Raw genomic sequence first — 22,317 nt, forward strand, 5'->3', positions numbered from 1 at the left:
GTGTCTAGAATTCAGAAGATGAGACAGATATTTATTGGAGAAATGGATGAATAAAGGGGAGTGGGCCAAGTCCCTGCTCCCCTTTCCAATTTGCTGGACATACCCTCTTTGGGCAAGATTTGCTGGACTTTGGGCAGTCCCCCATCCTGCCAGCATTCTCTCTGTTCCATTCTTTTCCAGTCCGAGGCTCAGAACTGGCTCTGGTTGCTTGTCTCAAGGGTCCCATGTCCCCATCCTCCCATACCCCTGTGAGGACAGGACCATGCGCTACTCCAGACCCAGGCCTAGGCTGTGTCAGGCCACCCAGCACCTCCCCACATAGGAGATGCTCATAGATAAAAATTTATAAACTAGCATTTCAGATCCAGCTAAAAATATCAAGAAAATCATGTAAGATAGGAAAGAAAAATTAACTAGAAGTGTAAAATATGAGAAATTGGGTAATAGAACTCATGAGAGAGTAAGAAATATAATAACCATTTCAGAAATGACCAGGTAAAAGAAGGAAGATAAAAAGTAAATGCACACAACATATAATACCTTAGAAGAAAACAAAGATCAAATAAAGAAAAAAATTAAAAATCCAAAATAAATAAAAAATGAGAGTAAAACAACTATATGGAAAGTAACCAATATAGTTGATAAGCAAAGAAGTTACAAGGTATGTATAACTGAAGTCCCTAAACATAAAAACAAAAATAAGGGAATAGGACAAATACAAAAACTGTAATTCTAGAAAACCTTCCTGAAAAAAAAGTTTTGAAAATTTGCTTTTACTTTGCTTTGTACTTAAAAAGAATGACTCACAAAGATGAATTACAGGGTGTATTAAACTAATGGGTTTTCAATAAAACATTTCCTTTGGGCATTCAGGATAAAAACCAAAAATGTGACAAGTAAGAGAGAAAAATGTCATCAGACTTTTTGACAACATTTTCATCTGGAAAAAAAATGGAAGAATATATTTAAAGTGTAAGGAAAAAATGTGATAATGTGATCCAAGGGTGTTATAGTCAATAAAATTGAGCTTCAAATACAAAGGTCACAGATACACTCTCATCAACATGTAAGAACTCTGGGAATATAGTCTCATGAGCCCTTCCTTAGGAGTCTACAAGATAATGACCTCAAACAACCAAAATAAGACATTAACATAATGACCAGAGATGAATATTAATGTATGTGTATTTGTAAATTAAGACTAAATGAAGATTATCAAAGTGAGAGTATAGTATGTGATGGTTGTGAGTGCTAACAATGTAGCAGATTACAGAACTGAAAAAAAATGTGAAGGGAATGAGAAGAGTGTCTGCAAATTTGCTTTTAAGCTATTTCAGTAATTATATTGTTGGTGCTAATCTTTGTATTATTTTTCATGAAAGTTTACTGTGAGATGTGGGATCAAACAAATGAGTAAATATGTGATATTCTAATTCCATCATCCCCAGTGTTTTTGAAAGTAAGATTCTCAGGGTGGAAAAAGAAGAGGTTAAGTAATATATCAGAGCCCTGGATTTGAATTGAAAATGTAAGGATAAACTCACGAGGTACTTATGAACTCATGAAGTGTTTCATCTCAACATTTTTAACCACTGTCTGGTGAATGTCTGGAAACTCTGATCAAGCCAGTAGCAATAAGTTAGCACCAGATTGTGAGCTGAAATTACAGTATCCCAATAAAAGAAATCAAAAGTTCTTGGAGAAACAACTGATTTTGTGTCTGGGGATAGAAAATGTGCAAGATAAGTGTGAAACATTTTCTCATATCAGATAACAATGAAGCCAAAAAACGTTTTCTCAGTTTGGGTCAAAAGGTCTTGGGAGACTGCTGCCTAATGGGAGAATTCCAATGTCTACTATCTACCCAATGGGACAAGCTGAGCATTGAGAGCAACAATAATTTCTATGGGTCTGAGCTCATTAAATTTAAATTCATAAGTTCATAATGATACAAAATGCCTAACCGATCACCTTCGGAAAACCTGAATCCACTTATTTATTTGAAAAGCTGTAAAAAGGGGAAAGAAAAAAGCCCCCATTCTGCTCTTCCTATACAAAGAACACAAGTGAATAAACAAATGGTAGAGAAACTTCACCAAACTTCACCAGATGTTCACACGTCAAGTGTGAATTTCCTGGTGGTTGGTGAAAAGGCCCTCAACGTAATGTCAGACACTAACCAGTTCCTGAGCCGCGTGTGTTTCCTTTAGTATTACCCTTATAACATGACACTTGTGAAGGATACTGTTGGGTGATTGTTACTTGTAATGGGGGGACAGAGGTTCTTGGAGAAATAATTGATTCCAAGTCTGGGATAAGAAATATACAAGATACATATGTGATCTATGGACAGTTCAGAGCATGCCCATCACTGCAGAAATGCTGGGGAAGCTCGGCTTAGATCTTAGTTACTGTGAGGCCAAATTTATACGTTCTATTTTTACTTTCACATCAAATAATGATGATACTGAAATACCTTGGGCGAGGCTAGTTGAGAAGGGATGGGAACTTACATTGTAAGTAAGAACTTAGAACACTGTGGATATAATAAGATAAAGAATCAAATGTCCACATATCTTTAGGCTGTTTAGACTAAAGGTGAAGCTCTTGCTTTCACATAGTACATGGTTGTTTCATCTGTAGGTGCTCTGGAGTGGGGAGAACTTGCCAGGGAACTGACATACGGATTCACCAAGTTCCTCCCTTCCTCAAGGGGAGAGATCCTTCCTTGCGAGAAGAAGAGGGCTGGAGGGAGGTGGTTTGTGCTCTAAGAGTCATGGAACTGTGAACCTCAGGGTCTGCTCATATGCACTCACTCTTCCCCTCTAGTTTTGGGAGACATCTGTTCATCTTTTACATCCCAATCCAGCATCACTTTCTCACAAATGTGCTCAGTGCCCTGCTCTTTTCCCACACAGCGCCATCATCATTAGAGATGTTGTGTTCATTCGATTGCTTTGTGTCTCTCTTTCCCACTAGGATATAGACCTCATGGGGCAGACACAGGGTGTGTTTCTCTCCCTGGCATATCCCCAGTTCCTAATATGGTGTCAGGAGCACTGGGTCACCCTGGTAGCTCAATGTTTGTTTCACCAATCAATGTATAAATGTTCTCGATTTCTGGATTGTGAGAAGAATCTCCTCATATTCCAGTTACCATAGATTTAATTTTGCTATAGATTGGTTTTTCTAGTAGTCTGTATGGATGTGAGAGCTGGACTATAAGGAAGGCTGAAAGCCAAAGAATTGGTGCTTTTGAACTGTGGTATTGGAGAAGACTCTTGAGAGTCTGTCGGACTGCAAGGAGATTCAACCAGTCAATCCTAAAGGAAATCAGTCCTGAATATTCACTGGAAGGCCTGATGCTGAAGCTGAAACTGCAATACTTTGGCCACCTGATGTGTAGAACGGACTCATTGAAAAAGACCCTGATGCTAGGAAAGATTGAAGGCAGGAGGAGAAGGGATGACAGAGGATAAGATGGTTGTAATGCATCACTGACTCAATGGACGTGAGTTTGAGCAAGCTCCAGGAGATGGTGAAGGACAGGGAAGCCTGGTGTGCTGCAGTCCATGGGGTCACAAAGAGTCAGACACGACTGAGCAATTGAACAACAAAATAGATTGAATTGTGTCCCCCTGAAAATTCATGTGTTGAAGCCTTAACCTCCAAGGTGATGGTATTTGGAGATAGGACCTTTGGGAGGTAGAGCTAGATGAGATCATGGGGGTGGGGCCCTCATGAAGAGATTAGGGTCCTTATAAGAAAAGACATCAGAGAGCTTTCTCGCTCTCTCTTTCCCCTCACTAGGTCAGGACACAGTGAGAATATCCCAGGGCCCGAGAGTGCTCTCTTGTCTAACAGTTAGAAATGAATTGTCCGAAGAGACACATGCGCTGACAAAGCAAAAGACTCTATTGGGAAGAGGTGCCTGGGCAGAGAGTGGGAGGGTAAGGGAAGCCAGGAGGACTGCTCTGCCTTGTGGCTCACAGTCTCAGGTTTTATGGTGATGGGATTAGTTTCCAGGTTGTCTCTGGCCAATTATTCTGACTCAGGGTCCTTCCTGGTGGCTCACACATTGCTCAGCCAAGATGGATTCTAGCAAGTAGGATTCTGGGAGGTTGGTAGGACACGTGGCGTCTCCTTTTGACCTTTCCCAAATTCTTCTGGTTGGTGATGACTTGTTAGTTCTGTGTTTCTTACCAGGACCTCCTGTCATAAAATAACTCATGCAAATGGGTTGCTAGGGTGCCTGGCTAGGGTGGGTGGTTTCAACCAGTTTTCCCCCTAACAGTTCCAAGCCAGGAAGAGAGCCCTCACCCCAAACTGAACATGCTGGAGTCTTGATTGTGGACTCTAGCCTCCAGAATTGTGAGAAAATAAATTTCTGTCTAAGTCATTCAGTCTAGGGTATTTTATGGCACCCCGAGCTAAGACTCCTATATACTTCAATATTTTACTTTAAATCTCTAGATTTTAAAATAATAGTGTCTATCTTAATTGAAATGCAAAACTAAAAATAATATGTAAGCCCAATAAAGCATGTCTCCAAGCAGTCAGGTGCAGCCTCTGCTTTGTAGGGTGGTTGTTGGTGTGCTGGCCTAGCCTCCCACTTGTGACTTTGAGCTCCTTGAGGGTGGGGACCCTGTCTTCTTCCTCTCTGGATTCCACACACCTAGCCAGTGCAAAGCATAGCCGACTGGCAGGGCTTCCTGGAGGCTGGGGCTGAGGAAGCAGCTGGGGAGCCTCGGGCAGCCGCACCCTTTCCCAGGGAGGAGGTACCTGGGGTTATTCACAGGGCGGGTTCCCTGCTGTCAGCACCTGTCTGGTCTCACTGATTCCCTCTCGGTGCTGTAGACTGTGGACTGAGCAGAGCCTGGCCCTCCTCTTCCTCCTCCCCTTCCTCCTTTTGTTAGGGCTCCTGGCCTTTCTCTTCTCTCTGGAAAGCTAGGGCCCATTCTCCGTTCCCAGGGAGAGAGTGCCCTCTAGTGCCTGGGAGGGTGAAGGCCGAGGAGGAGGGCAGGGCCAGAGGCCAAGTCTGAAAGGAAGCCCTGCCAGCCAATGAGGGGTGAGCCGGCTGCAGCTTGACTGTGGAGCTGGGATAGCAAGGGACCCACAGGTATTTCTGAGTGTGTGTGTGTGTGTGTGTGTGTGTGTTCTTGAGAACCCCCTCTATTATCCGAGGGATTGGACTCTGTCAGGTTACAAAGTTAACATGGTGGAGAAAGTTCCCCTGATCTCTACCCTTGAACTCTTCCTCCAAATAAGAAAACTCTCTACCTAAATTGTTCTAAATGGGTTTGGTTCCACCATGCCTGGATCTTTCTTGCCCAGGCTGTGGATCCTGGGATCACCTCTACCCAATTTATTTCCTTTCTGACCAGCCTGGAATCCTTATCTATTATATCTCACTTGTCTCCTGTTCTAATATTTTATCTTCGTTTTAAGTACAGAGAATACATAGCAATGTGAGCCATGGTGGGCGAATTGTGGCTGCAGCCTGTCCCGCTGGCTCCGTGTTTGCAGTTAGAGGTAGGGGTGGGAGACACCAGAAATCCCTGCCTTGGCATGATCAGGGGTTGGGCTCAAGCTTTTCTACTTCGGCTGTGTGATGTGACAAGCTCGGGACAGCATTCGCTACATTATCATTCATGGTTGGGGAAGCACCATGATCAAGTGACCAGAGTCTAGACCTCCTTTTGACCAGAATTGATTGCTGGTGTCTAGGCAGTTTTGCAAGACGCCAGCTTCTTTCCTGGGAGGCCAGCCTATGGGGCTTCCATTTTGGGCAAGTGAATCCTTGCCTCTTGTTTGACCAAAGAGGGAAGCTCAACACTTTCCCGCATTAGGTGACTGCCTTCCTTTGTGGAGGGCTCATTTGTCATCAGGACACAGTTTTCCTGAATGAACGGATTCCTGGGTGTTAATGGCTGAGAGGTTGCTTGTCCTGATCCAGGAAGTTCCTGTATGCTCATTTTAAACAGGGGTTCTAAACATTTTCCATTTGGGAATTACTGATGATAACATAAAATCTCTTGAGGGCAGTCATCTACCCCATTTGATCTCAAACCTCCCTCTACAGTTTCTTAGTAGGATAATTGGGAGAGCCGTTGATGTTCTGGTTGACATCATTGGGAGTTGATATTTTATTTGGATTGAGTTTAAGTAAGCAGTTCATTTCTGTCTGACACAGCAGAAAATATTTCTGCAATGGAAAGGACATAATAATCCTGGAGGTTAACTTCCTGGGCCCTTGTTGTGAATCTCCATCATCAGAAACTCAAGTAGATTGTGGAGAAGTTCCAGGCAGAGGCTTTCAAGTCAGACAGATCTGCCCTTTCTAACTGTGTAACTTTGGGCTAGTGACTTAACCTCTCTGAAGTCCAGTTTCCTGATGATAAGTACAGGTCTCATAAGTCATTGTGAAGATACTTAATGAATAACTGTGAAGTCACTTAATGAATAACTGTGAAGTCCTCCTGGAGAAGGAAATGGAAACCCACTCCAGTATTCCTGCCTGGAAAAGCCCATGGACAGAGGAGCCTGGCAGGCTGTACAGTCCATGGGGTCATGAGTTGGACATGAATTAGTGATTAAACTACCACCACTACCTCAGCAAATACTTGGAATATAGGATGTGATCAGTAAATGGCAAATGCTGCTATTAGTATCGTTCTCACTTGAGAAGAAGTTAGGTGAGCGTCTGTCAGGAATCTTTGCGAATGAAGCCCACCCCTGCCTCTACTGTAGTTTGATTCTTCTGAGCCTCAGTGTTTTCACATGTAAAAATGATTCAGAAAACGAAGATCATGGCATCCTGTCCCATCACTTCATGGGAAATAGATGGGGAAACAGTGGAAACAGTGTCAGACTTTATTTTTCTGGGCTCCAAAATCGCTGCAGATGGTGACTGCAGCCATGAAATTAAAAGATGCTTACTCCTTGGAAGAAAGTTTATGACCAACCTAGGTAGCATATTCAAAAGCAGAGGCATTACTTTGCCAACAAAGGTTCGTCTAGTCAAGGCTATGGTTTTTCCTGTGGTCATATATGGGTGTGAGAGTTGGACTGTGAAGAAGGCTGAGCGCCAAAGAATTGATGCTTTTGAACTGTGGTGTTGGAGAAGACTCTTGAGAGTCCCTTGGACTGCAAGGAGATCCAACCAGTCCATTCTGAAGGAGATCAGCCCTGGGATTTCTTTGGAAGGAATGATGCTAAAGCTGAAACTCCAGTACTTTGGCCACCTCATGCGAAGAGTTGACTCATTGGAAAAGACTGTGATGCTGGGAGGGATTGGGGGCAGGAGGAGAAGGGGACGACAGAGGATGAGATGGCTGGATGGCATCACTGACTCGATGGACGTGAGTTTGAGTGAACTCCGGGAGTTGGTGATGGACAGGGAGGCCTGGCGTGCTGTGATTTATGGGGTCGCAAAGAGTCGGACACGACTGAGCGACTGATCTGATCTGATCTGATGATAATTTCACAATGATAAGAGAACAGACTCCATATGATTTCAAGACCATGAAATTTTTGCACCTTGTTTATGTCCCTGGGTATGTCTCCTAGCTTACAGTCTAAGAGAACTTGAATATAATTTGTGTCCTACTGTTGTGTGAAAATTGTATAAATTTCAATTATGTTCAATGATTCACAGGGCTTTTCAGGCCTATTATAGCCTTCTCTGTCTCTGTATATTCAGTCTGTTAATTTTTGAGAGTTTGATATTGAAACTCCAACTAAAAGTCTTAATTTATTTACTTAAAAAATAATTTAATATATAGTGGAACTATATGTAACCTTGTTTTGTATTTTCCAAGCCTCCTGTAAATCTGTTATCATACTTTCATAACTAAAAAAAAATTAAAAAATAGGATTACTAATATCTTATGGAATTTTATAAGAATTAAATATAAAATAGCAGCACTAAGATGTAAAAATGTCCACACAGAGTTTATTCAAATAGCTACTCAAGAGTTTTAGAAATTGTTATTATCCATGCTGGAAATCTGTAGATGAGGCACCGGGCTCCTAGGAGGGACCATGACTTCTCAGGGTAATAGTAGGCTGGTGGCTAGACAGAGGTGTTAGCTCACCTTTGCTGAGCATCTGCTAAGGGTCAGCCTTGTCCTGAGGACCTTGAGAAACCTCACCAGGTGCTGGTCCTTAGGAGGTTCTCAGTTTGGCAAGGAGACAGACGGGGGCCATGCAACTGGTAGGTGCTCTGTTTGAAGGGTGAGGATGATTGGTCTGACTATCAGTGTCTCTCCCAGGGCTGTGATCCATACTCTCCCTGTTGGTGACCTAGGACCTCATGAGGATGCTGCTATGGTTTCTTGTCTTGTCTGCTTTGGATCTCGCGGCCTGGGGTGAGTTTTCTTTTACTAGGTCACAAGTGCTTTTGGCATCAGCTCCAGCCTGGTTTTGTTTGTAAACTATCCTCTCCAGGATAAGTCCTCCCCATCAGCTGTGCTCCCTATCGGAGCCCAGCTCAGGTGCCCCCTCCCCAGCTGAGACGGGCTCCGGTCCTCAGCAGCCTCTCCAGCCTGCCCGGTACAGCTTGGTGTCAGCATCGTGGTCAGGCATTTGCTCCTGATGATTTCACAGAAGGACAGACTCTCAGGACCATGATGGGGACCCTTAACAACTTAGCGTTGTAGACAGGGCAACAGGCCCCATTGTGGCAGTGACTTGCTCTTGGTCATCTGACAGTTTGGGGGTGGATGCAGAATCAAGTGGTTATGATCATGGGTCTGGGGTCAGACAGCCTGGCTTGGAATCCAAGTCCACAGCTTAAAACCCATAGCACTTTAGACAAATAACCTCTCGGAGCCTCAGTTTCTCATTTGTATAGAGGGAGTAGTTAATTTGCTTTGTTTCTTTCACAAAGATTTTTTAAGCCACAAATGTGATAGAGCCCTTGAACATGCTTTGTTAACTACAGAGCTGGTCTGTGGCTGACACTGTTGTCCCAGTGACAGTGCCCCCGTGACCTCTGGTACTGAACAGACAGAGGGGAATGAGGCATATTTGTGATGATTTTGTGTGTGTGTGTGTGCACTCAGTCGCTTCAGTTGTGCTCTGACTCTTTGCTGCCCCATGGACTGTAGCCTACCAGGCTCCTCTGTCCATGGGATTCTCCAGGCAAGAATACTGGAGGGGGTTGCCGTGCCCTCCTCCAGGGATCTTCCAGACCCAGGGATCGAACCTGAGGCTCCTGGATTGCAGGGGAATTCTTTACTCACTGAGCCATCTGGGAAGCCCATTTGTGGTGATTAATCCTCCATTAATCCTATCTTTAAAAAAAATTAAGTTGGTAGGGCAGTCACAATGATCTGTAAATTTCTGTATTTCAAGAACCTTGCCTGGATCACTAGGTGCTTAACATATGAATACATACCAGGATGGTCATCTTGGTATGTGACCCTCTGGTCTATTAATACATATACAGGTGAACTGGGAATGAGCTGGCCAGCTGAGAAGACAAGAGAGACTGCATTGAACTGGAAATGAAGGGAGGCTTGGGGAGGCTGGGGAGGGTGGGAGAGGGGAAAGGCCTCACTGGGGCAGATGTGAGAGGCAGGATGAGGCCAGATGCATCTGTGGTTTTCCTCTTTCTTGTCTCCTAGAGGAAGTCAAGTGGGTCAGGTGGGAAGTTATCTGGGGAGACAGAGAGGCTGTGGGCTGTGGGGTCACAGGAGGAACATGGAGCCTGTGCCTCTGAGCTGGTCCAGGTATTTTCCAAGGACCAGCACCAAGCGCAGTGTTCCTTTGCAGGGGATTCCCTGGAGTTGTCCTGGAATGAGACCCAAGCCAGGGGGCTGTCACAGGAGCTTCTGGACCTGTTTGTTGGCATCTCACAGCTCATTCACACAGGTCGCAATGGTGAGGCATTTGCGGGGGCTGCCTGGGGCTTTTTAGGGAGACAGAAGTGTTTCTTAGAACATCACTATGGCTGGGTGGGGTGGATGGGGTAGGGTAAAACCACAACTCCTCCCATGGATTGTCCTGAGTCCTTAGGCAAAGGTGGGTTCCAGAAGGGAGAGGAAACCCAGGATAAAAAGACAAGGATCCCAGTCTCTAGCTCTCAGGGTAGAGATACCACTTCACTCAGGCAGTTCCTGGGAGCTCCCAAGTAAGGATACTGAAGGCACCCTTGGGGGTCCTGGGGTCCTGGGTGGGGCTCTCACAGCCTTGCCCACAATGCATGTTCATCTGGAAGAGGGAATTCCCCCACCCCAGTGCTCATGGGGCTTCCTGTGGGCTCTGGCTGGGGAGCTGCTGGTTTGAGGAGAGTGGCCGAACTTTTCTCAGGAGCCTGGTGGTCTACAGTCCATGGGTCGCAAAGAGTTGGACAGGACTGAGTAACTAACACTTTTACTTTCACTTTCAAACAAGAGATGGAGAAGGGAAGGGGAGGCTGAGGTGGTGCAGGCCTCCTTCTGGTGCCTCTCCCATCACAGAGGATTCAGGATGGCCTGGACAGCCTATGGAGGGCATGGCAGGGCCTCAGCATGCCAGCCTATTTCCCCTCTCCCCTCCCTCCAGGTGCGCCCACCATTGTCTCCCGCAAGGAGTGGGGAGCGAGATCCCTGACCTGCAGGGCCCAGCTGACCCGGCCTGTGGCCTATGTCATCATGGACCAGATCACAGGGATGGAATGCGAGGAGCAGAACTCGTGCAGTCAAAAGCTGAGGGGCCTGCAGTCCCGTTCCGTCTACACCAAAGGCTGGTGTGATGTGGCCTACAAGTAAGAGGCTGGTGGGGTCCCTGGAGCCCACGTTTGAGTTCTCCCTTTGGGGGGGGTCTCCTGTTCCCCCTTCTCTGCATTTCTTAATTTCCCATTCATGTTGCTTTTCTAATGAATAAAAAATGCTAATATAAACAGAATCCAAGTCTCCCAGGGGTCATGAGGAGGACCACCGTGAGCCACATATTCAGATGTGGTCTTGGCCGCTAGGAGTTCCAGGAAAGAAGTGAGGGAGGTTGTGTGATAAGTACAGTCTCCCTCTTGATGCTCGAAGAACATTTCAGTTTATGAAGGTCTTTACAAGTATTACTCAAGTAGGCTCTCCCTGCCACCCTGAGGAATGGGCAGGAGAAATATTACCACCCCTGTGTCACAGGTGAGGGTGCTGTGGTCTGGAGAAGTTAGAGAATTTGCTGAAAGTCACTCAGAGAAGGAATGTGAACTCAGAACTCTTCCCAGGCTGCCTGCTAGTCCTGCCTTGTTCCACTTCTGCTCACAGACAGGGCTTTCTACCAGGTACCCTGACGGGCCCCCTCACAGTGAGACTAGGATCCCACAGGAGACATACCACTGGGGATGCAGGGAGGAGGGCCTGCAAGTGTGTGAGGCGAGGAGAGGCTTGTGCTGTGTACTGAGTATGCTCTCTGAGGATTATCAGTGGAGTGGATGCCCACAACCTCCTCTTTTCCCCTTTTTCTTTATAGAAGGAGAGAGAGAGAGGGAATGGTGCTCTCCTCCTTGAATTCTAAGTTCAGTTCAGTTCAGTTGCTCAGTCATGTCCGACTCTTTGCGACCCCACGAACCCCAGCACGCCAGGCCTCCCTGTCCCTCACCAACTCCTGGAGTCCACCCAAACCCATGTCCATTGAGTTGGTGATGCCATCCAACCATCTCATCCTCTGTCGTCCCCTTCTCCTCCTGCCTGAATTCTAACGACAAGTATAAATGCTTTCTGAATTATCCACTTTGGAAAGGGTAACCCATGTCCTAGCCTTGATTTATTGAGATTGCAAATAAGTAAGAGCAGCTGGAAGCCCCCACTGTAGTCACCAGAGCCCCAGAGGGCCGAGGTTGGGAGTCTTCCCGTCTGCCCTCTGTGGGTGCCGTGTTCACTACAGCTCGGCTGCTGAGCCTACCGCGAGTGCCCCCGCAGCTCTGCCGTTGTGGCACTGCTGGGTTGCCTGGTTCAGCCACTGCATCTCGCAGCCAGGTTTCTGGGGTGATAATGCACAGTCTCTAGTTTGTACGATGCAGTTGCTGTAGCCATAGGGACTATTCACTTTGGGCTGACCAAAGGCTGCGGGGACAGAGTACCTCCGTACCTGAAGGTACTGTGGCAAAGCCAGGGACACGGGGGACACAGTGAGGCCCCCACCTGGTTCTCAGGCGATGCCACTGCAGGCTAGGAGGTCTGCTCCACTCCATTCGGGGTCTTTGGTGACTTCTGGGAAATGTTCTTTCTGCGCTCAGTTTGCTGTGGAAATTCACGACCTGTTAAAAGCTGAATACATAAGAGTTGTGAAAAAAAAGTTTTTAAGACTGCAACTGGAATGTGGAAGACGAGAAAGTTGTAAAGAGGAGGTAGAAGGAAAAAAAAAAGCGCTTTGGCTTCAAAAACTAAACTGGGAAAAGGAACATCCTAACCAAATTTCTGTGATAAAAAAGAGCTTAGGGATTCCTAAGGAGAAACTGAAGAAAATGTTAACTTAAAGGAATCCCTAAATTCTGGTCAACTGTTTTCAATGTACAAGTGCTTGGTCCTATAATTTAAAAACATGACGAACGGATTCTCGTGCCCTTGAAAAATGTTGAACTAAAGTTCTCAGGTTCTTGAGAGTCACACATTGGAATTCTACTTTGAACCAAATGAGTCTTTTTAAATTGAGATTCTGGGAAACACAGGTAAACTAAGTCACAGGAAAATTAAAGACATATTCCTGCATCTCTTGGAAGTTTAAAATGCATTATTCCACTTGGTCTCACTGTTATGTCATTGTAACATATGAGCCTCTAGAACTTTTTGCATTCTAAGGAGGGGTGAGAAGTTTTCTGTTACAGAAATTTTCCATTTAATCATGTTTCCTTGCCTGGCAGCTTCCTGGTTGGGAACGATGGCAGGGTGTATGAAGGTGTTGGCTGGAACATCCAAGGCATGCACACCCAGGGCTACAACAACATCTCCCTGGGCCTCGCATTCTTTGGGAATAATCTAGGTAATGGTCACCCCTCTGGCCCTCTACCAAGGAGTTGTCTACACTGTCTTCCGTCACCCACTCTTGTCTTTTCAGCCTACATCATGTTGTTCTCTCTGATGATGGCCCCTCTCTTGAAGTTCTTTCCTCCCTTGGATTCTATGATGGGGCATTTTTGGAGTTCCCTTTCTCCTCTCTGGTCTGTACTCCCGTGAGACTGCTGAAGCCACCACTGATACTGCTTGAGCTCATAGTCACTGCCATCACTTTGAGAGTCTGAAAAAAGTGGAAGTTGCTCAGTCGTCTCCGGCTCTTTGTCTCCAGGCCAGAATACTTCCTTTCTCCAGGGGATCTTCTCGACCCAGGAATTGAGCCAGGGTCTCCTGCATTGCAGGCGGATTCTTTACCAACTGAGCTATCAGGGAAGCCCTGAAGTTGATAATTAGGAACTGGCAGAGGCAGAAAAACATGGCTTCTCTCTGCCTCCAGTGTCTCCCATTGGTAGAGCCCAACCAGTGGCCAGCAAGCAAGAAGTCTGGGAAATGTAGTTTGCAGGTTTCTGCTGCTGCTGCTGCTAAGTCGCTTCAGTCGTGTCCGACTCTGTGCGACCCCATAGACGGCAGCCCATCAGGCTCCCCTGTCACTGGGATTCTCCAGGCAAGAGTACTGGAGTGGGTTGCCATTTCCTTCTCCAGTGCGTGAAAGTGAAAAGTGAAAGTGAAGTTGCTCAGTCGTGTCTGACTCTTAGCAACCCCATGGACTGCAGCCCACCAGGCTCCTCCATCCATGGGATTTTCCAGGTAAGAGTACTGGAGTGGGGTGCCATTGCAGGTTTCTAGTCCTCTGCAAAGCACAGGAGAGCACAGAGTAGGCCATGGCTGATTCAAGTTAATGTATGGCAAAAGCCACTACAATATTGTCATTAGCCTCCAATTAAAACAAATCAATTAAAAAAAAAGGAGCCAACAACAACTAACTGGCACCTGCCAGGATCCTCATCTTCCAAGTAGTGGGGCTAGTAATAGCATTTATATCAGAGGTTTTCTGTGAGGATTACATGAGTTAATGGATGTGAAGAGCACTTGGCCTCATGTCTGATTGTGGAAGCTATGAAATAAATACAGTCACCTTTTCCTCCAAGCGAAGGCATTTCTGACTTGGTCAGGTGGGCCTCCTACATGTAGCTTTCACTGTCTCCGAGTGACTCCACATAGTGATAGAATGAATAAATAAGGCACTTGGAAGAAGTCACCAACTTGGTTTCTAAAAGCTGTGTGTAAGTACTTCTTTGTCTCTTAGTCTCTCTGTCCTGGCTACTGGTCCAGTTTTTTCTCTTCTCATCCATCAGTCATTTAGGCTCAAGGGGTCAACTTATCCTCCCTCTACATCTAGACCAGGTTGGAACTTTCTGCTAATAGTTCTGTGCTCCGTGTCATCCTCTCTCAGGCAGCAGTCCCAGCCCCACTGCCGTATCAGCCGCAGAGGACCTGATATTCTATGCCATAAAGAATGGTCACCTATCCCCCAGGTATATTCAGCCACTTCTCTTGAAACCAGAGAGCTGCCTGGTCCCTCATCAGCCACCGATGCCCAGGAAAGGTAAAGCCTCTCCGTTCTGCCTCATCCTTCTCCCAGTTACCACCCAGCAACAGTAGGGAATGCCTTTTCTTATTGATATTCATTGGTTTCTCAGACCAAGAACATCTCTTGCTGAGATCTGGAAAATTCTAAGAGGGCACCTTTGTGGCCTCTCCTTTCCACTGGAACCATATAGCCATGGAACCATTCTTGACATAAATATATATGTACACATGTTTTCACTCAACGAATGTTTACTGAATACCAGGCACTCTTCTAGGTACTGAGGGTGCAGCTGTAAACAAAACCAATGAAACTGCACATTTAAGTAGAGAAAGATAGAAAATGAAGAATCAATAAGTAAAAGGTATGTGATATTAGATGTAACATCAGGGTTATGGAGAACAATAAAGCATGGAAATGGAGTGGGGTAAAAAATATATATTTGTGTATATTACATGAATACACATACACACACAATCTCTGTCTCATACTCTCCCTCGCTCACACACACACATCCTTCTAAAAGCAAAACAAGCCAACCTTCCACATGACCACAACACACTGAGAAAAACTTGGGTTCACAGATTACACTGCCATGAGTGTGAATAGTCCAAGAAGTTGGATAATAAAAATCATGCACTATTTTGGAAAGACAAGCAGCCACCTAAACCCAGTACAATTACAAGAACTTTCAATAGTTTAACACTCTCTGCTAGAGTGGGTCTTGCCTAGGACTCAAGAATGTTTTTCATTAAGCTTTTCAAGTTGCAAATCTTTAAAATTTGTCTTGCTTTCAGACTGGTGTTGTCTTCATAAATAACAGTTTTACGTGTGTAGAATTCTTTAGAGATTTTAAATTATCATATGCATATGATCAGTTCAGAAAGTCAGCTGATTTCTGCACATTGGTCTTGTCATATAAGTACACATATCTGCATTTATCTGCAGTGCATATTCAAGCATGTAGGTATCAGTAGTCTTTTCTCTTCTGCTCACATGCTGATTTCCATAGTTGTTATCAGAACCTGACTTTTGCCTCTGTCCCTTGGCTCCAGCTGCCTGACCCAGACAATCCCTATCTAGACTTTCCCAGAATCCCACAAAATCTCACATGTTAGGCTGTGTTAGTGGGTGCCACTAACACAGGTTGGGGATTCTGAGGAGTTACCAGCCTGAAGTTGTGAGATTGTCTACATGTGGGAACGGGCAAATTCGCATCTCATTGTTTTTTCTCCTCACCACAGCTTGCCCCAACATCATCACAAGGTCAGCTTGGGAAGCCAGACAGACACACTGCCCTAAAATGAGCCTCCCAGCCAAATATGTTGTCATCATCCACACCGCTGGGGCAACCTGCAATGTATCCATGGACTGTCGGATCCGCGTCCGAGATATACAATCTTACCACATTGACACAAAGGACTTCTGTGACATCGGATATCAGTAAGTGCGACTGGTACACACTTGACCCTCTTTTTTTTCAGGGCTTTAGGAAGGAAGGCCTGGGGAGGGAGCCGGTGTTTACCAAGGTCTTCCTTTGTGCCAGGCGCTTTACATTAGACATCATCTTTTTATTTGTGCAGGATTCTGGCCTGAGCATTCTTCAGAGCCTAGCCAAGGTTTAGTTATCTCCTCTGGGCATGTTCTCCATGAGTGGTTGGGAAGACTCTGAAAGGAAGATCTTAAAACAATAGTGATAAACCATGAGTGCGAGACCCTTATGGGAGGCTGTCAACGGACCATGCCTTTTAAATGTAATCCCTTCCAACCAGCCAGAAACCCAGACCCTGTTCACCCCCTACTGCCCTTGAGCCCAACCCCAAACTTGCTCTCTCTGATGTTAGAATCCTGCAATACCTCTGGTATTGCTTACTCCATTTATAGACAGAGGAAATTTTAACTTCTCTGGACTTCTTTTGTCTCCTCTCTGCAGTAGGGCAACAATACCTTATCTGTTTGATAATACCAAGTGAAATTTAAAAAAAAATGTTCTCTTTTGGTTCCTTTAATGCCAAGTCTATAAATAAGAAACACAGTAAGCTAGTAGAACAGTGGGAAGCTTCTTAGGCATTCCCTTGGAATTTTCATAGAAGAAATTCAGGGTTAGAGTATGATAACTTTTATTTTATTTATTTTTTTTATATTATCTTAGTTTTATTTTTTTTTATTTTTTAATTTTATTTTATTTTTAAACTTTACATAACTGTATTAGTTTTGCCAAATATCAAAATGAATCCACCACAGGTATACATAGAGTATGATAACTTTTAATTATTAGTACTAATTTTAATTTTATTGGCATCTAGTTGATTTACAATGTTGCGTTAGTTTCAGGTATACAGCAAAGTGATTCAGTGATAACCTATAAAAAAATAAATTAAAAAAATTTATTTATTCATTTACTGGCTGGTCTGGGTCTTCATGGGCTTCCTTGGTGGCTCAGACAGTAAAGCGTCTGCCTGCAGTGCGGGAGACCTGGATTAGAGCCCTGGGTTGGGAAGATCCCTGGAGAAGGAAATGGCAACCCACTCCAGTATGCTTGCCTGGAAAATTCCATGGATTGAGGAGCCTGGTAGGCTACAGTCCATGGGGTCGCAAAGAGTCGGACATGACTGAGTGACTTCACTTTCTGGGTCTTCCTTGCTGTGCTGGTTTTCTCTAGTTGTGGGGAGCAGGGGGTGCCTATTCTCTAGTTGCGATGCAGGCTTCTCTTTGTGCTGGCTTCTCTTGTTGTGGAGCACAGGCCCAATGGTTATGGCTCATGGGCTTAATTGCTCCACAGCATGTGAGATCTTCCGGAATCAAGGTCAAACCTGTGTCTCCTGCATTGGCAGCTGGATTCTTTACCACTGAGCTGCAGGGAAGCTGTGACTTAATCACAACAAATTTTATGAAGTCTCAGGTGGGTTTACTTTTGTATATGTCCTGGTGGCTCAGACGGTAAAGAACCCACCGGCAATGAAGGAGACTTGGCTTCGATCCCTGGGTTGGGAAGATCCCCTGGAGGAGGGCATGGCAACCTACTCCAATATTCTTGCCTGAGAATCCCCATGGACAGAGGAGCCTGGTGGGCTCTAGTCCTTGGGGTCGAAAAGAGTTGGACATGACTGAGTAAGCACATGTCTCATTCTGGGCAGGTTGCCTTTCTCCTGTGAACTCCCATTTTAAAAACAGCCTTAGTAAATAGGAGAAAACTATGGCTGCATTTTATAGGGTTTTCCACAGCCTTGCTATGGTTATTAAGCTTAGTTAATAAAGAATTAAGTGTGGAAATTCCAAATGGAAAATGCCAGGAGCTGAGGGAATGTTAGTTTCCTTTCACATTCATCCTTTGGGGACTGGCTTGATTCCTGTCCCTTGACTTTGGAAGCTTGTTATGGTGCTCACTCCCACTGCAGCCTCAGGATACAGCATCTGTCACTCTGGCACCAATTGTGCTCAGAATGGACAAAGGGCCCTCCCATTCATCATTTCTTACTTTTTCACCAATATTTATTGGGGTATCCCTGGTGGCTCAGCAATAAAGAATCTGCCTGCAATGCAGGAGATGCAGGTACAATCCCTGGGCAGCGCACTCCAGTATTCCTGCCTGAAAAAACCCATGAGTAGAGGAGACTGGTGGGCTACAGTCCATGGGTTCTCAAAGTGTCAGACAGAACTGAAGCAACTGAGCATGTACGCACGCTATGTGCTTAGTGCTCAGCGAGATGAATTGGCTCCTTCCCTTGTGGAGGAGAGAGGATAAACAGGTCTTGATGATTGTGAGTGTTGGCACTGGGATGCATGAGTCACAGAATGTGCCCAGGGTGGACCTCTAGCAAGACTTTGGAGGACTGAACGGTATCACAGCAGGGCTTCAGCAGGGAGAGGCATCCACACTGGGACATGGGTACAGAGTGGGGGTCAGTCAGGCAAAGAAGGATACGGAGTGTTCCAGGCAAGAGGGAGCAGCATATACAAGGGCCTGGAGTCCATACAGAGCACAAATGAAAGAAGCTTGTGTGCTAAATTGCTCCAGTCATGTCCGACTCTTTGCAACTCTATGGACTGTAGCCTACCAGGCTCCTGTGTCGGTGGGATTCTCTGGGCAAGGATCCTGGAGTGGGTTGCCATGGCCTCCTCTAGGGGATCTTCCTGATCCAGGGATCAAACCCGTGTCTCTTATATCTCTTGCATTGACAGGTGTGTTCTTTACCATTAGCACCACCTGGGATGCCCACAAAGAAGCTTGCTGCTGCTGCTGCTAAGTCGCTCAGTCATGTCCGACTCTTAGCGACCCCATGGACTGTGGCCTACCAGGCTCCTCCGCCCATGGGGTTTTCCAGGCAAGAGTACTGGAGTGGGGTGCCATTGCCTTCTCCAACAAAGAAGCTTAACTCCTACTTAAAACAGACTACAAAGAGGGGACTGGCGAGAGGGAAGGCTGGAGGGGCTGACAGGAGCCACAGCACAGGGGCCTGGGCATTGGTCCTGACAGGCTGACTGTTTGAGAAGCAACCGGAAATCCATGCCCTATGATGGGATCTGTATTTAGCAAAACCGGTCTGGGGGCTGTTTTAAGCATGGATTGCCAGGAGGTTAAACTCTGGGCAGACAGCTTTTGCAGTAATCCAGACAACAGGTGATGGTGGCCTGGGACGGCAGAGCAGCTGCCGGCATAGAGGTAAGGGGCGAAATTTAAAACAGGAGAAATGGTTGCCAAGCCATGAATGTTGATTGGATGGGGCTGGGAGACGGAGAGTGAGGCATTCAGTCTGATGCCCAATTTTCTGGCTAAGGAAATTGTGGAAGAAGATGGGTTTGTTTGGACGTGTTGGCTTTTAGAGCTTGTAATTGAGCTATGGGTTCCCAGCTGGCTCAGTGGTAAAGAATCTGCCAGCCAAGCAGGAGACACAGGAGACGCGGGTTCAGTCCCTGAGTTGGGAAGATCCCCTGGAGAAGGAAATGGAAACCTACTCCAGTATTCTTGGCTGGGGAATCCCAGGGACAGAGGAGCCTGGGGGGCTACAGGCCATGAGCGGATTTGAGTCAAAAGCGGGCAAAATTGTTGGACATGACTTAAGCGACTAAAAAACAACAACAGTTGGAGTTATCAGACTGGATGGTTGTCCAGGGAGAATATGTTGAGTGAGAAGAGAGAAGGGGTGAGACCAGAGTCCCAGGGGAGGAGAACCAGGGAAGAGAAAACGTCAAGAATTTAGTGCCAACAGGATCAGAATAAAAATCCGTTTTCATTACTAGTGTAACCATGTGGCAGTGGACTGAGGCTGCTCTCATCATTGCTTGACACTGTCTTCATTTCTTAGGTTCAGGGACTATTTTTTTTTTTTCTTTTGCCTTTTTGTCTCTGTTCACATTGTCACATACGGTAAGAGTAATCGTAATGGTAATAGTAATAATAGTAAGTGGATGAAAGGATGAATTGATGATTCAAGGAGTGAATGAAGCCAGTTCTCCCCAGAGTAATTTTCTCCTTTTCCCTTTGCCTGACATTAGCTTCCTGGTGGGCCAGGATGGTGGTGTGTATGAAGGAGTTGGCTGGCATACCCAAGGCTCTCACACATATGGATACAACGACATTGGCCTAGGAATTGCCTTCATAGGCAACTTTGTAGGTAAGGGGTCAACATGGAGCAGAGGGACTCTGGATGATGAAGTATTATGTGAAATACCTGGGAAGCAATGGGGATAAGATGCATTGTGGTGCCTGACAGTGTCAGTGGGACTCTCAGTGCAAGAGGCAGGTCCCCAGGAGTCCCTCTCAGGCAGAACATTTCCTCCACATTCCCCTGTACCAATACCCGGTTCTATCTGTCTTTAGAGCCATGCCCAATGCAAGCATGGAGCAAGAGAGAAAAAAAATCTTTTGCAAACTTTGGCGTTTTCATAGCACTGTTGGCAAATGTAGCTTCTTCCTTGGTAGCCATGGCAACAGCATTGGGGAGCACCACTATCTCTTATGGACAAGCAATGAACGGTCTGGTGCTGCCATGTCTGCCCTGTGGTGACTGTTGAGAAGTGGTGTGTTGAGCTGCAGTAATTTTTCAGAGAGGTTTTGAACTTTCTAGAAGGCAGAATCAGGGAGCACAATGACCTTGTTTTCCCAATGTGCCTGGCTGCGGAAACTTACAGGAATTTGTTGGCTATGGTGGTGATGGGGATAGAGGGAGCCTGCGCTAGGTGCTTGTCCCTGCCCAAAGCAAGTAACCTTGAGACCCTAGTGATTGCTTGGCTAAATGTGTTTTGCAGAAAAACCACCGAATGCTGCAGCGCTGGAGGCAGCTCAGAGCCTGATCCACTGTTCCGTGGTCAAGGGGCATCTGGTCCCCAACTACCTGTTGGTGGGGCACAGCGATGTGACCGATATTCTGTCTCCTGGACGAGCTTTGTACAACATCATTAAGACTTGGCCTCATTTCAGACAATGAGGGAACCCCAGTTCCTTCCAATACCACCCCCTCCCCAACCCTGGCTTCTGAGCCTCCCCTTCTTCACCTTCCATCCTGGCTCAATACCTGCGACCCCTCCCTGCCAGCCCCATCCTGTTTCTTCTGCTTCAGGTTAGTATGATCATTTCCTAACTAGTAGGATCAGTTCCATATGATCAAACCCCATAGTGGGGCATTCCGGCCCTCTGAGTCTGCACCCAGCCCCCTTCCCTCCTCACCTTCCTCTCCCCAGTACCCACCTCCTCACCCAGCTGAGCCTTCTTGTCCCTTTGTACACACCCCTCTCCTGGTGTGCCTTCCCCTGCCGATGGTGTAGCCATGCATTCCGGGAAACAAACTCACTCAGAATGACAATGCAGATAGTGGAGTGCAGTTCATTACACCAGTCGGCCCAAGGCACAGTCTCCTCTTAGCCAAGGATGCTGACCGACTTTTGTGAAAACCTTATATACCTTAAGTCTACTACTCAAGTCCACACCCCCAGATTCCTTAAACCTAGCCTGTAAAGTGTTAAAGGGAGATACAATCAGGTTACAGCCATGATTCACCATCAGAAGGGTCAGCTGGTTATGCATTGTAGCCTACACCAATGGGTGCCATAAAGATCAAGGTGATTGACTACATAGGGGATTATTACATTCTTTTTGGTGACGGGAAGTCTTGGTATGGAATCTGGTGTTTATCAGTCCGGGAGGCCAGTTTGGCCATAGGTATGTTATCCCCATGGCTACCAGGCATATAGTCCAAAGCTCACCGAAAATGGAAGATGGAGTTTCCTTCTTTTTCAAGATGGAGTCTGCTCAGCCTGTTCCTTTCATTGCTCACCATCTGCCTGGCAGCCCGCAGCCTCACATGTGACCCAGGTCAACATCCCAGCCCCTCCTCTCTGTTCACACATGACGTTGTCCCTATCTGGATGCAGCCCTTGTTTCAGGGCAGTGATTTTTTATAGAAATTCTCTCCACTGGGTTGTGAGTTTGTCCAGTTTCATTTGTGTCTATGTCCTCAGTTCTTCAGCAGTATCTGAAAAGTGAAAGTCACTCAGTCGTGTCCTGCTCTTTGTAACCCCAAGAACTATACAGTTCATGGAATTCTCCAGGCCAGAATATTGGAGTGAGTAGCCTTTCCCTTCTCCAGGGGATCTTCCCAACCCAGGGATCGAACCAGGGTCTCCTGCATTGCAGGTGGATTCTTTACCAACTGAGCTATCAGGGAAGGTGCTACAATTGGAGAAATGGATGAATAAATGAATAAGTGGACCATGTCCTTGCTCCCCTTTCCAATTTGCTTATCATCCCCCTTTTGAGGAAGACTTGCTGGATGATACCTCATCCTACCAGCATTC

The 22,317-nt window shown here is 46.0% G+C and overlaps 1 protein-coding gene across 1 annotated transcript; it reads left to right on the forward strand.

Annotated features, from left to right (window-relative positions):
- The first annotated feature begins 8,320 nt into the window (after window positions 1–8,320).
- Window positions 8,321–20,951, forward strand: PGLYRP3 (peptidoglycan recognition protein 3). The gene is made up of 8 exons (XM_055587072.1): window positions 8,321–8,369; window positions 9,778–9,885; window positions 10,549–10,750; window positions 12,845–12,963; window positions 14,389–14,541; window positions 15,768–15,966; window positions 20,020–20,138; window positions 20,773–20,951. The coding sequence occupies exons 1-8, from the start codon at window positions 8,321–8,323 to the stop codon at window positions 20,949–20,951; spliced, it is 1,128 nt and encodes a 375-aa protein (XP_055443047.1).
- The last annotated feature ends 1,366 nt before the right edge of the window (window positions 20,952–22,317 follow it).

The sequence above is a fragment of the Bubalus kerabau genome, chromosome 6 (assembly GCF_029407905.1).
Source record: "Bubalus kerabau isolate K-KA32 ecotype Philippines breed swamp buffalo chromosome 6, PCC_UOA_SB_1v2, whole genome shotgun sequence".
Classification (NCBI taxonomy): Eukaryota; Metazoa; Chordata; class Mammalia; order Artiodactyla; family Bovidae; genus Bubalus; species Bubalus kerabau.

Bases quoted from the DNA above. Each gene is read 5' to 3' on its own strand.
- PGLYRP3 (XM_055587072.1), top strand. From the start codon at position 8,321: ATGCTGCTATGGTTTCTTGTCTTGTCTGCTTTGGATCTCGCGGCCTGG. The intron at 9,886-10,548 runs GTGAGGCATTTG...CCCTCCCTCCAG, and splicing joins CATTCACACAGGTCGCAATG to GTGCGCCCACCATTGTCTCC. The intron at 20,139-20,772 runs GTAAGGGGTCAA...TGTGTTTTGCAG, and splicing joins CTTCATAGGCAACTTTGTAG to AAAAACCACCGAATGCTGCA.